General features: G+C 38.7%; 1 protein-coding gene across 15 annotated transcripts in view; it reads right to left on the reverse strand.

The window, feature by feature from the left end:
• The window catches only part of PCDH15 (protocadherin related 15), a 460,786-nt gene that overhangs the window by 134,876 nt on the left and 309,861 nt on the right, over window positions 1-16,049 (reverse strand). For all 15 annotated transcript variants that reach the window (XM_061373834.1, XM_061373832.1, XM_061373828.1 and 12 more), the window contains one exon: window positions 13,349-13,477. In XM_061373834.1, the coding sequence (XP_061229818.1) occupies window positions 13,349-13,477 (129 nt within the window). The remainder of the gene's footprint in view (window positions 1-13,348; window positions 13,478-16,049) is intronic.

Here is a 16,049-nt window from a genome sequence, read left to right on the forward strand (position 1 = left end):
TACTTTGAAAGGGACAGAAGCACTCGTCTGTCGGCCTGACCTGGTCTCAAAGGAGGTGAATTGTCTACCAGGGGCACGGATCAGGGATGTGGCAGAGAGGCTGCCTGCTCTGGTAAGCCCCACGAACTATTACCCACTTCTGGTGATACATGTGGGTGCTAGGAATATAGATAGTAGTAGCCTGAGGAGCATAAAGAAGGACTACAGAGCCCTGAGAGAGGTGGTTAAGGGCTCTGGAGCTCAGATAGTCTTTTCGTCTATTCTCCAGGATACAGGGGAGGACCTAAAAAAAGCTAGGAGGATTAGCCAGGATAATAAATGGTTAAAAGGGTGGTGTCACAGTCAGGGGTTTGGGGTCTTGAACATGGGACCCAAGTTTGTAGGCCAGGTCTAGCGGGGGCTGGTGGAGCTGATCCAAGGGGAAGAGCAGTTTTGGTAGGAGGCTTGCCAGACTGATCAAGGAGGCTTTACACTAGATGTGTTGGGAGGGGGGCATCATTCCATCCCAACACTCCCAGTCAGGCCCTAGACTTCAAAAGAGCAGACTTTAGCTTCTTCAGGAACCTGCTTAGTAAGGTTCCATGGAATATAGCCCTAGATGGCAGGGGAGCTTAAGACTCTTGGTTGGTCTTCAAGGATCACCTGCTACAAGCTCAGGAGTGTTGCATCCCAACCAGAAGGAAGTGCAGCAGGAGGGCCAGGAGACCTCCTTGGATGGATAAGGATCTCCTGAGGAAAATTCAAATGAAAAAAGAGTTTTATAGAAAGTGGAAGCAAGGACAGAGGGCCTGGGAAGAGTACAGGGATGTTGCCCGGGAAGCTAGGGACCAGGTTAGGAAAGCTAAGGCCCAGTTAGAATTAAACTTGGCTAGGGATATTAAGGATAACAGAAAGGGATTCTACAGGTACATAGCAAATAAACAGATTAGGGAGAATGTAGGCCCCCTCAGGAAGCTCTCAGGTGAACTAGCTACACAGGATTTGGAGAAGGCTGAGGTTCTGAATGACTTCTTTGCCTCGGTCTTCACTGGCAAAGGCTCTGACCACACCACCCAAGTCTTGGAAGGCAGACGCAGGGGCTGTGAGAATGAAGACCTTGGGCCCACTGTAGGAGAGGAACTGGTTTGAGACCATCTTAAAAATCTGAACATGCACAAGTCCATGGGTCCTGATAAAATCCATCCACGGGTCCTGAAGGAGCTGGCGAATGAAGCTGCTAAGCCGCTGGTCATCATATTTGAAAAAGCATGGCAGTCAGGTGAAGTTCCCAACAACTGGAAAAAGGGAAATATAACCCCCATTTTCAAGAAGGGGAAAATGGATGACCCGGGGAATTATAGACCAGTCAGTCTCACCTCTGTGCCTGGCAAAATCTTGGAGCAGATTCTCCTGGAAGGCATGCTAAGGCACATGAAAAACAACAAGGTGCTTGGTGACAGCCAGCATGGCTTCACCAAGGGGAAATCCTGACTGACTGATTTGGTGGCCTTCTATGATGGGGCTACAGAACTGATGGACAGCGGTAAAGCAGTTGATGTCATCTACCTGGATTTGTGTAAAGCGTTCGACACTGTCCCACACGACATCCTTGTCTCTAAATTGGAGAGACATCAATTTGATGAATGGACCACTCGTTGGATAAAGAGCTGGCTGGATGGTCACACACAAAGAGTTGTGGTCAACGGTGGAGACCAGTAACAAGTGGTGTCCCTCAGGGATTGGTGTTGGGACCGGACTTGTTTAAAATCTTTGTCACTGACATGGACAGTGGGATTGAGTGCACCCTCAGCAAGTTTGCCGATGACACCAAGCTGTGTGGTTCGGTTGATACGCTGGAGGGAAGGAATGCCATCCAGAGGGACCTTGACATGCTTGTGAGGTGGGCTGATGCCAACCTCATGAAGTTTAACCATGCCAAGGGCAAGGTCCTACACCTGGGTCGGAGCAATCCCAGGCACAGCTACAGGCTGGGCAGAGAAGAGATTCACAGGGCGTGTGAGCATGAGGCTTTTCCTATCTGCCTATAGAGTGCTTCATCCACAGATTCCTCTTGATCAGGCAGTCTGTAACAGATCACCACAGTAATGTCTCCCATCGCTGTTTTCCCTTTAACCCTGACCCACAAGCTCTCTGTTAACTGCTCACCTGTCCCCAGACAGAGCTCGATACTCTCCAGCCTTTCCATAACATAAATAGCAACTCCCCCTCCATGCCTGCCAGGTCTGTCTTTTCTAAAGAGTCTGCAACCTTAAATTCCAACACTCCAGTCATAGGAGCCATCCCACCATGTTTCTGTGATGTCTATAATATCATACCCCCATAGATGTACACACGTCTCTAATTCCTCTTGTTTGTTACCCATGCTACAGGCATTTGTATAGAGGCAAGGCTTGCTTCAGTTCAGACCAAGTTTGGGGATCCTGGAATTACTATATTCCAGGCTCAGTCTGAGCTTCTGCACAGAGATATCACAAGTATGAATCCAGTCTTTGTAGGCAAACCAGGCTATGCCAGCCTTTCCAGAAATAGACATAGAGTAGAGCTTGAAAGGACTAAGCTCCACAAGCTGAGCAACAGCACACCACAAAATCAGATCAAGAACCTCTCCCTGATGTTTTGACTCTGCCACCACCTGCTCCTGACTTTTCTAAGCAGCATTTTCTCCAAATGTTCCCAAAATCTATCTGCTAGAAGGTCTGAAAGGATGTAGCTCTGAGGTCTCTCCAGCAACCAGTTCCCTTGTCTATTTTCAGCTATAATAATGAAATAAAAATCACAAATATTATTTTTCTCTGGGCTACACCAACATTCTTAATAATTTCTTCTATTATGTAAGGTCCAGGAGGAGAAAAAAGACCAAGGCAAACACTGAGCACAAAATTGGCCAGATTTCTTTCTGTTCCCCACAGTGCAGACTCTGTCTCACCCTAGCTTCAAATCCCTACACATTTGATCCTGTGTGTATATGTAGGATATGTGCAGAACATATGCCCCCCCACACCATTATAAATCAAAGATGTCAAATTTGAGGGCAGCACAAGCGATAATCCACATTTTCAAAGACAATCACTTGCTCTTCACCCATCACATCTGGATGTCAGCACCAGACAACTGAAAAAAGAACCTACTAATTTCTGCCTTGTTTTTGTGCTAGATCTTTTTTTCTTGCATCCAGCCCTAACCCAAGTCTTCCTTCCCCTCATTCCTACAGTTTTGAAAGAGAAGAAAATTATCAGTTCAAGTGTTTGTAGAGGCAGAAGAGAGCAACGAGAGAGCTTGTAGAGGTAACAAGCAAGAGAGCAACTCTCAACCATCACACAAGCACTACTGCAACACTTCGAGTTCCCACCCACTGTATTATCCCCAAGATCTGCCAACACATTCTAGTGTTTGATCACTTGCAATCACATGCAACACACTTAGTAAATCAGGACAGGAAACTAAGATGATTTTGCTATTCCCAGTAAAAGAAAAATTCAGAACCATCCCTCTACATGCTTGGAGGTTTTCTTCTGTTCTTACTGAAACTGGTTCAAGCACCCTGATAGGCAAATTTACTACACCACTGTTACACAACTGAAGAGCTCATAAATTCACTTACGTCAATGCGGCCTAAACAAGATGGACTGTGTCAGGATAGAGGAGACTGCTTTACACAGGTTGAAGGTAAATTATTTTCTTTAACCTGAGAGCATCTGCAGGGGTATAAACTGGATTTAAGAAAGAAAAGAAACAAAATTATCCCTTGCTGACTGGCTGCTCTTGCCTATGCTGCAAGAGATGCAGGAAGATGAGATGCACATTTCTACCTCTCCCATCTCATTATGTTCACTCGGAATTAGGAAAAGCATGTTCCTTTGAAGAGTGTCTAGTAACTACTGCTACTATTCTAGTAACTCGGATCTACATGACTAGTCTCATCTCCATCTCTCTTGGGGCTAACATAAAGTACTGCCTGATGAAAAAAAGCTGGTAACCTAGGAATATCAATGAATCGTAACTTTATTCCCCCCCAAAAAATATATCCCATATTTTCTGGAGATACAATAATCTACAAGGTGAGAGCCTTTATCTGTTGTGCTAAGTTTTAATTTGCATTACCATGTTTCAACATCATTAAGAAACCCTCATGAATATAAACCAACAGTGTTCCAGAGTAACAAATTATTTCCCTCCATCTCAAACAGCTTGAAAACATGAATCTGGGAGATCTGAATTACAAAAATATCTCTTGAAGAATCATTAACTATGAAATATAATGACAGGAGCTTAAATGTCAACAACATTAATTATATCAATATCATTCTTTTCAAAAGAAACCTCCTGCTAATATCCACAATTCGTGCTCACAACGGGTAACAGGATTTAGGCAGGTTAATTGAGGATTTATGCTCACACTGATGGAGCCAGAAAACAGCAAAATAAGGCAGTGTATTGTTATTAATACTTGTCCATAAAGCAGAGGCAAACATAACAGGTATCCCCCTCATTAAAGCTGCAAGTTGAAACACTTCTTAAGGACCACATTGCCATCAACCTAACTCTCTCCAGATTGAATTTTCTTTTGGGTCTTTTTCGGGGGCAGAAGTTGCCCATGACACCTATCCAACCCAGCAAAACTCCTGATCTCTTACGCAAGACTAGCATTTCACCATTCCACCATTTCAGGAGACCAGCATTCTCCAGTATTCCAGCAAACTCTGCAGCTTTAGGGAGGGATGCAGACATTTAATTTCCCTATTTCATTCATTACATGCTCTATGCAAATGAAAAGATCAGAAGTTATCAATTTTGAAAGATTTCTGTCACCTGGGCTTAAAATAATGTCAAAAGTTGTAAAGAAACCAGGAAATGCTTTTGTCCTTCCAGTGTTACCAACAGTTTCACATACACTTTCTCTTGCTTCATGCAGTTAAATTAATAAATCATGCTCTTAAACATACATGGTATCACTGTATGCCCATTACAGATAGCTGCAATATTCCGTTGCAGCCCACAAACCTACAAGACTTAATTTCTACAGACCATCCTATAAAAATGAGATTTAAATTATGTTAATCAAAGAAAAAAAAATTAGAGACTTGCAGGTTTCGTACAAGTTTCAGATACAAAATTATGTAATGCTTTGATTCTGTGTTGTTGCTCAAACAGAAGTATACAAAGGCTGTAACTAATTCTGCTATATAAATTCTGATATGCCACAAAATTCAATGTTACACTGCAAGAAGAGTCTGAGACTTAGTTACAGTGTGTGATAAATCTAAAGTTTTCTGAATGATTGGCCTGCACAAAATTACTTGATGAAGAAAGATGATATAAAGAATATAAAACTGGGCACTGTAATATCAGGGTGCAAATTCAGTGATTTATCACTGGCTGGGCCAATCCAATTGGATGTAGCTGGTCTAAAAAAAATTGGAAAGGCAAAAATGAAATACAGGCAGCACCCTTAAATTTTGGCTATCTTGAAATTCCAAGCCAACGCCTTCTTCAAGAGAACAACTAATGCCTTACCCACACATGCTCTTTAAAAACACTACAGGTTTTGTAGTATGTCCTCCAGGAGCTTTTCAAAAGGAAAAGTATCTTACCACGACTTACCAAGTCATGCTAGCTTGTAACTTTTTCACAACTATATTTAGAGTAACTTGGTAGGGTAAAAGTAACACATGGTAAATTTTCAAATACTGACATACTTTAGCCATTAAAAAAGATAGGAAAACCTTTGATAATTACTTTTATAGTCAATGCCAATTCCAGTACACTTGGAGGGTTAGTTTGGAAACCAGTTAAATGTGACTCTAAATAAAAATATACGGTAAGAACAGTTAAACTCTACAAGTAAGTGTAAATTAAAATAAATGAAAATCGGAAAGCTCATGGCTGCAAAAACATGAATTAATGGACTGGGGAACCTCCTACAAAAGTTAATCACATTGTAACACTTAAAAATAGACCTTCTTCAGTCTGGCATGCAATCAAATCCTAAATTTAGGAACTTTTAGTGCCTGTTTTTAGTTGAAAGATGATTAAAAATTTTGTTTTTATGATGAGTATGTTCTTTAGCAATGATACAATCAAGTGATTCATAGATAAACCAAGGAACATACATACCAGCAAATATAGAAACCAAAGCTGTCGAGATCACAGTGAAATATAGTTTAAAATCTCCACATTTGCTGGGCTTCCAAACATTTCTAATACGTTAACCCATTTTAAAGTTATTTTTGTCATTTCTCTAGACTGCTGTCTCTTGTCATAAAACCACCTAATTAGAGAGGATTATAATTCAAGCTGGAACATAACAACCAACTTTTGGATTTGAAACTACTTATCGCACTGGTCAGACCCCTAAAGCACTTTCAGTTGTGGTCTATTGTTTTCTCTTGTTCACAGAAGAATACTTGGAGGAAATTAGTTTTCTTATATCAATTACAGATATGAAAGGCCACAAGATATGAATATTAGAAAAAAGACATCTGATGCAGCACAAGAAAAATCTTCAACTTCTCCTTATACCATGCAGTCTTCAAAAAATGAATCACTAATCTAGACAACTGTTCAAGTCACAGAACATGCATAATGACAGACTACAGTCAAAAGTTTGGCAGCCCAGTATAAACCATTCTCATCTGTAAACTCAGGTAAGCCATAATTTCTTATCCCAGTGACAGAAATCTGAACAGCCAACCCTAAACAAACAGAATCAGCCATCAAAATACTAAATGGCCATGTATTAGAGACATAAAACCACTGACTCAGAAGATCTAATACGCATAAGGCTGAAATAGATGAAAGGGCTTAAAACCACACTGGGATGCAGCAGGCTGTCAGGCAGACAAAAATAAGATTTCCTTTCATAACAAAAATCTCAACTATCAACTACCATGAATGTGAAAATGGTTGAAATGCTTCTCTGATATATATATAGTAAAATTCTTAGAAACTACCATTTTCTGCATATTTCATCCTTCCAGGTCAAAAAGAAGATATTCTCTAAGAATTTCCATTTTAAGGAAAGCAAGATGCATATCATTTAGCTTAAACCAAAGCAAACTCCAGTACCTCTTCTGCACACAATTTTAAAAAGCAGCATTCAGACAAGCTGGCACAAGCTTGCCCTATCATGTACAGCAAAACAGTGTTTTAGAGAAGCTACCATTCTTTCACCATGATCCGGTATTAAGGGCTGAAAAAACTGATATGGACTGGGCAGAGAGAAAGAATAAAAGCACTTGCAACAAGACTTGAGCACACCCACGCTCTACTGGAAATAATTTTTAGCTGACGTGAAAACCTGAAAGTCTTTGTCACCAGCATCCCTATAAGGAGCTTAAGGGAGGTGATACTGAAAGCCTTACCAAAGACCTGTCTAACCTACCGTGTAGACAGATTTATAAGCTTGCAAGGAAATGATACTACGAGGTCCTATCAAAATGACCTTGTGATGATCCAATCAAGAAACTACATGGAATTTACAGAAATAAGCATAAACCAAAGCTCAAGAATAACAGTTTAAGAGCTATGTTGCACTGGAAAGTCGCACCCCATCCCTACACACACAGACACAGTGGTAGTCATACCACCAAGTGGTAACAGATATAATAGCAATACAGATGTACATATTGCAACCAAATATAAAAGTGAGAATTTTCTGTGGTTGTGGTCCATCTGCCATGCTACTATTACGTGATTTTACATTTGGATTAATTTTTTATGGATTCTGACTTCAACATGCCAGCTGCTTGCATTATTTCTACCTATATTAGATGGTACTTATAACGCAGGTAAGGTGTAATATACAGTGTAGGTTGTGGGGAATCACACCCTACTCTATGAGCTTCACACAGAAAACATGATAATGGTGATTTAGGTAGAGACTCCTTTCTAGATTTTTAAAAGAAAATCTTGTAATGTAATACCTCATCAGCATTTCAAGCAGTTTTCCTGTATAGAGAAACACAGAATCACATAGTTTTAAGGGCTCTCCAGAGTTCATTTAGTCCAACACCATAAGCTGTACCAACATCTGTGAAATTTAAACTGGGCTTTAAATCATGAGACTTGCACGGTTTACCACCCTGAGAATTTAAATAAAAATAGAAGCTTGTAAGTATTTACTGATATTCACAGACAAAAATCTCTGTTAGGAAATTGGCATCATAATTACATTTCATTAGTATTCAAAAGGGACAGTTTGCTTCTTTACACATTTTAAATGCTTCTATGCCATTAAATGAAAATGTCTAGTCAGTAGACTGATGCCATATGCACTGTCTCTGCCTCAATTTTTTGTCTTGCAGCTTTGCCATGCTTTTTTTTTCTGTAGTGCACAGATGTTATCAGATATATATCACAGGTATGAATTTATATTTATCATGTAAATAGAAAAGCAAAATATTTCTAATGTACAGTACAACCTAAGAAAGTCCTCCAAAGCCCACTTTTCCAATAGCTAGAATAGTTAAATCCTAAATAGCAACTTACTTTCTTTAAGCATTTCTTTTCTCACTTAAAAACTAAACTAGATGACACAGTGTTTGCAAACCATTTTCATTATTGGAGCTTATTTACACTCTCTCAATTTTAGGGAAGATCTAAGGTCCAGTGATACTTGAATATCTGATCAGCAGTTGGTTTGTCCACTGCCATGTAATTCTTTATCCGTATTTGCCTTCTCATTTTCTTTCACCTATCCTTGATACCAAAGTGTTAACATTGGAGATTTCAAACAGCGCTAATCAGTGACACAAAAATATGCCTACGATAAGCAAACAATGGATGTGTGTGAAAGAATATGGATAAATATAAAAAAACAGATGATCAAAAACTTCAGTCCAGTGATTTGTTTTTCTCTCCTGGGCCCTATCAGGTCAACAGCTTCTTATTTAACCACAGACTGCATTTTTGAAGTCTCAGGACTGTCTTTCACTTAACAAGAATGTGATTTTGCAGTTGATGCATTGATCCTCACCTAAATTTCATTCCACTTTTTTACCTCCTATGCACCTGATACTACACAAATAATTCAGATACCTATCTTCAGCAGGACCACAGCTGTTTTAGACTGCAGTAGACAATAAGGTGCCTGCATTTAATTTTCAATTTTCCCATTTGAAGCATTTTGTTTCCTGTTGGTCTTTTGTAGAGAACTTCATGCAGCAATTTCCTTCCTGTCTTGCTGGGGGTCCCCATGATCAGACATGAAAGAACAGCAGGGAATCTAATACACCTCCAACTGCCCCAATTTAGGCAACACTGTGTAAAATAAAGGGGATTTGAAATACACCTACTACACTTCCAGCCTTATCCTTTCCAGCTTTTGTTCTTTTAATATTCATATGCTACTTAAATCCCCACAGGAAGCACTTCTATGCCTGTGTGGAGTGCCTTCAGGAACTCTAGCTGGCAGACAAAGAGCCATCAGAGTGGCTAGAGTGAGAGCACTTCATACTGGGACTATTGTCTCCCTGCCCGTAACAAGCTATCCCCTTTTTGACAGAAAATCTTTCTACATCTACTTGGGATGTAGATGTAGATGTTCTACATCTACTTGGGAATCAAGTTAAGTAAGCTCTTATATGAATGCCTTTTAAGTTCCCACTCAAAACAAAGAAAACAAAGCAGAGAACGTAAATCTCTTGTCTGCAGCAGGAGTTATTCATGGGAGCATTTGACTTAATTGGTTTTATACCCCAAATTGCTTATAACCTTATCTGTATTAGGGGAGAGAGAACACAAGAAGAGTGGTGAATGAAATTCATCACTTGTTTAGAACAGATGAGCAGACAAGATACATGGAGTTTTGTGGTCTCATGAGAAGAAAGAAAGAGAAGCCCTATGTCAAGAATGGGAAAAACATTTCAATAGCTTTTCCAATTATCCAAATTATTTCTAACATTTACTTAGGTACTGATAAATCTGTTACAGCTGAACCTTTCTGCTTATTGACATCACAGAATGAATGTACTATCAGACCTGCCAGCATTACTATCAAGTCAACTAGCATTTGGGTCTGGGGGGAAAGTAGCTGCTCATAACAATCAAAGCATTTAAGAATTGATTTTTGTGGAACTTGCACAAAGAAAATAATGAATTCCACTATAAAATACATTCAAATAATAAGCTGATTAGAAACAAACTTAATTCAGTTGAGAGGAACCTCTGGAGGCAGTTTGGTCAATCATTCAGCATCCAGATCATTATGTTGTATTATGCTTATGTCTTACTTCCTTAAGCAGCCTGTAACTTCAGTGAGTAATGCTTTCTTCCCCCAGACTGACCACTGGGCTCAGGCAGCTGATGATCCTGATACCAAACCTTACCTGTAAAAAAAACCCTGAGGCATCAAAGTAGTTGAGCACCTTTTCTATATTTTTCATCACTAGGTCCTCTGCCTCAATAAAGAGCAGGGTCCATATCTCTTTGGGTTTTAATGTAGTATATTGCTATTTTTTTCCCCATAAAAAATGGTAAGGCAACATTCAAAAGGGAAAGAGACACCACTGAACCTTTTTGGGGGTTTTGTGTTCTTTTTTGGTTTGGGGTTGGGGGGTTGGTTGGGTTTTTTTTTTTTTGTATCTCACTGCTTAGTCTGGTGAATTTCAGGTTTCTGTTTCAAATGAACATAGTAAAAGGCATTCTGAAAAGCAGACATGCCAGTCAGTGGCTCAAATCTTGGTAGTGAAAATGCATGACACAATAAGGACTACGTTCTTTTACCAGGCTATTTTCATCTAAAATAGGCCTTTATATTTTACTCACATTACAGCTTCTAATACACAATGTATTCCTGTAGAAACCTTTGCCATACCTACTGCAGTTCTAATGTACTGTGAAGCACATCGCAACAAAAGCTATTACAGATTTTAAAGAATATCCTCAAACAACATAGCTACACCTAAATGCATATCATCATTATTTCAATAATCTTCCTGAAGCATGAAAAAATTTCCAAATGCCCAAATCACTCTTTTCTATACTATCTATTAGCATTTGTGAATATGAAACAATAGAAATTACATTCAGCATTTGCGCTTTAAAGAGAAAGCTTTTCCATACAGATAATGGTGGCCTGGTTTCAGCTGGACAGAGTTAATTTTCTTCCTAGTAGCTGGTGCAGTGCTATGTTTCAGCTTTAATCTAAGAATAAATGTTGATAGCACACTGATGTTTTAGTTGTTGCAAAGTAATGCTTACCCTAAGACAAGGACTTCTCAGTCTCTCAGGAGGGGCACAGGAAGCTGGGAGGAAGCAGAGAGGGGACACCTGACCCAAACTAGCCAAAGGGGTATTCCATACCACAGCACGCCATGCACAGTACATAAACTGGGGGGAGTTACCCAGGAGGGACCAATGGCTGCTCAGGTCAGGATGAATATCTGTCAGTGGAAGGTGAGCAGTTGTGTTGTGCATCACTACTGCTTGATGCTTTCTTAGTTTTATATCTCTCTCTCCTTGTTATTACTCTTTTCATTATTATTATTAGTAGTAGTAGTACTATTCTATTGTACTTTATTTATTTTAATTTTTAAATGGTTCTTGTATCAACCCACGGGTTTCACCTGTCTTTTGATTCTCCTCCCCATCCCACCAGTGGTGTGGGGTGGGTGAGCTAGAGGCTGCATGGCATTTAGTTGCCATCTGGGATTAAACCACAACAGCTGAGAATTAGGACCTGTGGTAAATGTGACAAAGAATGACATAATCAGTTTCTGTCATTCCACAACCAGGAATAAGCTATTATAAGATTTCATTATATATTTTCACTTCAACACAGCTTAGAAATTGTGCTAATTTACAGGACAGAGAGGTTCTATTGCAATGACTTCTTTTATTTAATCTAGTGTTTGAGTAGATTATTGCACCTTGGGGGCACCGGGCAAAACTCAAAATTAACTTTAAAGATATTTGTTAGTGATCTGAAATATCATGTCCATACAGTTTAGGATGCAAAATGAAAGATGACCATATAAGATAAATACAATGACAAAACCCAAAGCAATAACTTACCAATTTATGAAAACTGATTAAATTGTGGGGATCCTAATTTCTATATGTCCAAGGCTACAAAACAGCCTTTGACATGCCTGAAATTACAGTCATTAAAAAAAGAAAAAAACAAAAAACAAAAAAGAGAAATTGTAGTCTTCGTCAATACTGACAAAAGTTATTTCATTTCCCTTAAAAATTACACTTGAGCTTCAGCACAGTACCCACCTTAATGGTACCAGCAAGCACAGCACAGACATACCATTTCAGCATAAGTGCAATTGGAACTGTACTGAAGAAGTCTACAAAACCTAAAGTATAACTTGAATGAAATTAAACTTGAATAAACAAAACTGCAAGGAAACTTAAACTTATCCCAGAAAAGCATTTTTTTTTTAGCATATAAATACCAGAAAACAAAGTTCACACAAAAACAACACAACATTAACAAGAAAGATGATAGACAAGAAACACTGATGGCTGTCTTAGTGAACAATAAATATTTGGAAGGAGACATGGTTATTATGGTTATATGTCTTCCAATCTGGTTCCTATGATACCCAAAATGTTCTATTCTTTCTGAAGGTACTGCTAATACAGCAGTTAAGGAGCTCCCATTTTTTTATTGATATGGTTGATACTGGAAAGAAAGGCAGATTTTTTTTGTCTAACTTCCTGAAAAAACATGTTTCCAAATTTATCTTTTACCTGCAGCTCTTACTGCATCCAGCCTTCATGGTAACCCACAAAGTTATTCAATCATTGAAGGAAATATAAACACTATATTCAACTAATAGTAAAAAAAAAAACCCAAACAATTCATAACTTTCTTCTTTCACCTGATCTTAGAAAAAAATTGCTTTTCAAAAAAAAAAAGTGATGGATGCTTCAAGCGCCATCTATTTCCATGACAGGTGATCGATTATTTCAGTCAACAGTTTAACTGTTTTTTCACTTTAATGGCCTTAAAATTTTCTATATGTGTGACAACTCCACATACACATATATCACTCTTTCAGTACGTTAGAAAAATATTTTAAAATAAATCAGCAAGAGTATAAAAACATGGCAACAACATTGTAACACTGTAAATCTCTTACAAGAAAGCTCTTACACTGATGTGTCTCCGAAACCAGTATTTTAATGTGCTATTCATATATGAAAAAAAGCTCTTTAGATATTAAGCATAGAAAAGAAGCATAAAAGCATATTAAGCAAACTGACAACAGACAGTTTGAGTTTAAACCTAACAAATTTTGATGTGAGTTGGTCTAAGGCACATTATTTTGTGGTCATTCCTAATTGCCTGGGCAGTTTGGGTAATAAACAATTTAACTCTTCACAGTTAATAACTTACCCTTACTTGACCAACAAAAGCATTGGCTTCCTCTTCCTGTACAGAGAGGTTTTTAGGTAGAAACATATCAAACACTGGTCCATTGTCATTTACATCCGTCACCACTATATTAACGGTAGCAGTTGAGGTCTACAGAGAAAGATAACATTATAAACAAATTATCTTTATTTTACAATTGCACAGATTACAACTGATCAGCAACCTTACTGCTATGTATTAGAATGATCCAGTACAGAATCAGAGATAAACAGGCTATCAATTTTTTTTCATGGTTTTGTGAAACAGGATTCATTATTCATTTGAAGAGTTTATTTCTACATGTCTTAGAAGACAAAACAGGCTTGAGACTGAATAATATATCAGAGATGCACAAAGAATATCAGATAACTTTATTTCTTATATGTATTTTAAGGATGATCCATTCTGAGTGGGGGAAAAAATCTAGAAATATTAAAATTTGCCAGAACTATAAATTTGGAAAGAAATTACTGATTTTACTAACCAAATATGATACTATAATGATTAGTTTAGATGATTAGTCAGCCTCTTAGTTGGCACAGTCATGCTACCACAGCGGTATGGGGAGCTCAGCCAGCATCAGCTCAGATCTCCGTATCATCCTTCACCCATATAACACTGACATGCTATTAAGCACTGGCACATCAACTTTAACATACAGAGAGATGCCTACTGGGTACAGCATAAGTAACTATATTTAACACATATACAATTTCAACAAAATGTATCTGTGCTCCCTACTGAAATTTTCTATACAAATCAAAGCAACTGGGAAGTGAAATATTTTGTTTGCAGATCTTCACAGCTCAAGTCAGACCCCTTTTCACTGGTCCTAGGTACTGTTTCAGTCAGAAAATGCCACACTGTTGTATTTAATACATAATTGTTATACATTACTATATCTTAAATCAATTCATCAAATGCTAACATCTTTCTATCAAAGACACTTTTATTCCATAAATTCAAATCTAGCACAGCGGCAAGTATCACTGTGAACTATAACTTCAGGTTTGTTACAGTTTAAGACCGCAGCAGATACATCCACTAATGCTAGTTACTTCAAGCAGTTTGTTACTTCAGAATAAGCCTAAGCACTGGCATCTCCTCTTTGCTTCTCAAGCTGAAGAGTTTTGCACTGAGATGAAATAGCTCAGTTTGAGCCTCATGAGTTTAAAACATTGTGTCAAGAGCAACAAAAACATGCCTTTCTTTTTGTTGCTCAACCTTATTATCTGAGGTTAATAGTGCAAGTTTCTGTGGCCTGTGACAAGGGCTGCAAACAGAAAGAATGATCGCTACTCCTCATCCACCAGAAGTGCTCCTAGGCAAAAAACACAGTAAGGAAGACTGAAATTATACCTAGAAAAGCCTTTCATTGCAAGAACAGAGAAGCACAGGCACAGAGAGTCCAGAGGCTACATCTTCCCCATGAGCAAGACATATTAGCATTTGGCAATGATTGATAGTGGTGTAAACCACTGCTGATAGAGCAGTGGATGGGCAGTGGATGGGGAGGCTAACCTGGCATTGTAACACAGTGTCAGTAGTGCATGAGTGCTTCCTTCAGTGCTCCATTCAGTTCATATGAAAAGAAAATAAAATTATCTTATTCCATAAATACAGCTTGCTAGACAAGTATAGTAAGGGAGATGGATGCCAGAAGAATGTGAAGTTTAATACTGATGCCTCATGGCTGCAGATTGCTAATGCTGGTTGTCCAGACATTTTTGCACTATTCCCCTAGTGACAGTAATATTTGGAATGATGTCTACACTGTTACTGTGAAATGCCGTGTAAAATCAAACACAGTGTATTAAATCGGCTTTTCTGCGCTGTATCTAGATGCCTTTTGATACCACACTTCTTTGTACCAAGATACACTGAACAAAATCCATATGATGTTACAGTTACAGCAATTACACTGTGCAGGTGCCGCTAACCCCTGAAAAAAGTCTCTTGCTTTAGCTGAGACTAACCAACCTGTTAGTGGTATCGCACAGTTTTCATAAAGAACCCTTTAACTACCCTCCTTTAAAAAAATAAAAATTAAAGATTAAAAAGTCTGAATATGAACCTGCGTCTTATGCCTTTTCAGAAACAACTTCTGGTGCAGTACCTCCCATGTAGTAAACCTCAAGTAGTTTTACACCTTCACAGGTTCCCACAGTAACTGCCTACAGTAAATGAATGCAGATTACTGTCTAATTTTCATGAAGGGGCAAGTTTCTTGTTTCTGCCAAATGGGAAAAGCACTTGCAAAGAACAACTAATGTACTCACTATCGTAATAGCATTTGGTCATGCTTTCATTGATGCATCACCAGTTCAATCTGATAACTTACTCTCTGCAGGAGAGATCCTGTAACAGGTCAATCTCCTTCACCTTCCAAATCTTCAGAGTTGGCAAGCAGCCCAGCCAGCGGTACTGGAATCAGCTGCCTCTTCACAGCTATAAATCTGGCTGGTGCATTCACTGTGTCCCACATATTCATTGAGGTGATACCTGTGCTACAAGGCTTCCTTAGCAATCCCTTTTGATACTGGCACAGAAAAGAGCGGATGCCAAACACACACAAGTGGCATAAGTAATACCCAGGCACAATACAGCTCTTTCAGAGTAGAGTTTTTCTACAGTTTCTCTATGGAAGCAAATGCAGAAAACATATCTGTTCCACAATAAAAAT

This window comes from Neopsephotus bourkii, unplaced genomic scaffold (assembly GCF_033783945.1).
Source record: "Neopsephotus bourkii isolate Nb327-2 ecotype Australia unplaced genomic scaffold, CSIRO-AGI_Nbou_v1 NB_1634, whole genome shotgun sequence".
Classification (NCBI taxonomy): domain Eukaryota; kingdom Metazoa; phylum Chordata; class Aves; order Psittaciformes; family Psittacidae; genus Neopsephotus; species Neopsephotus bourkii.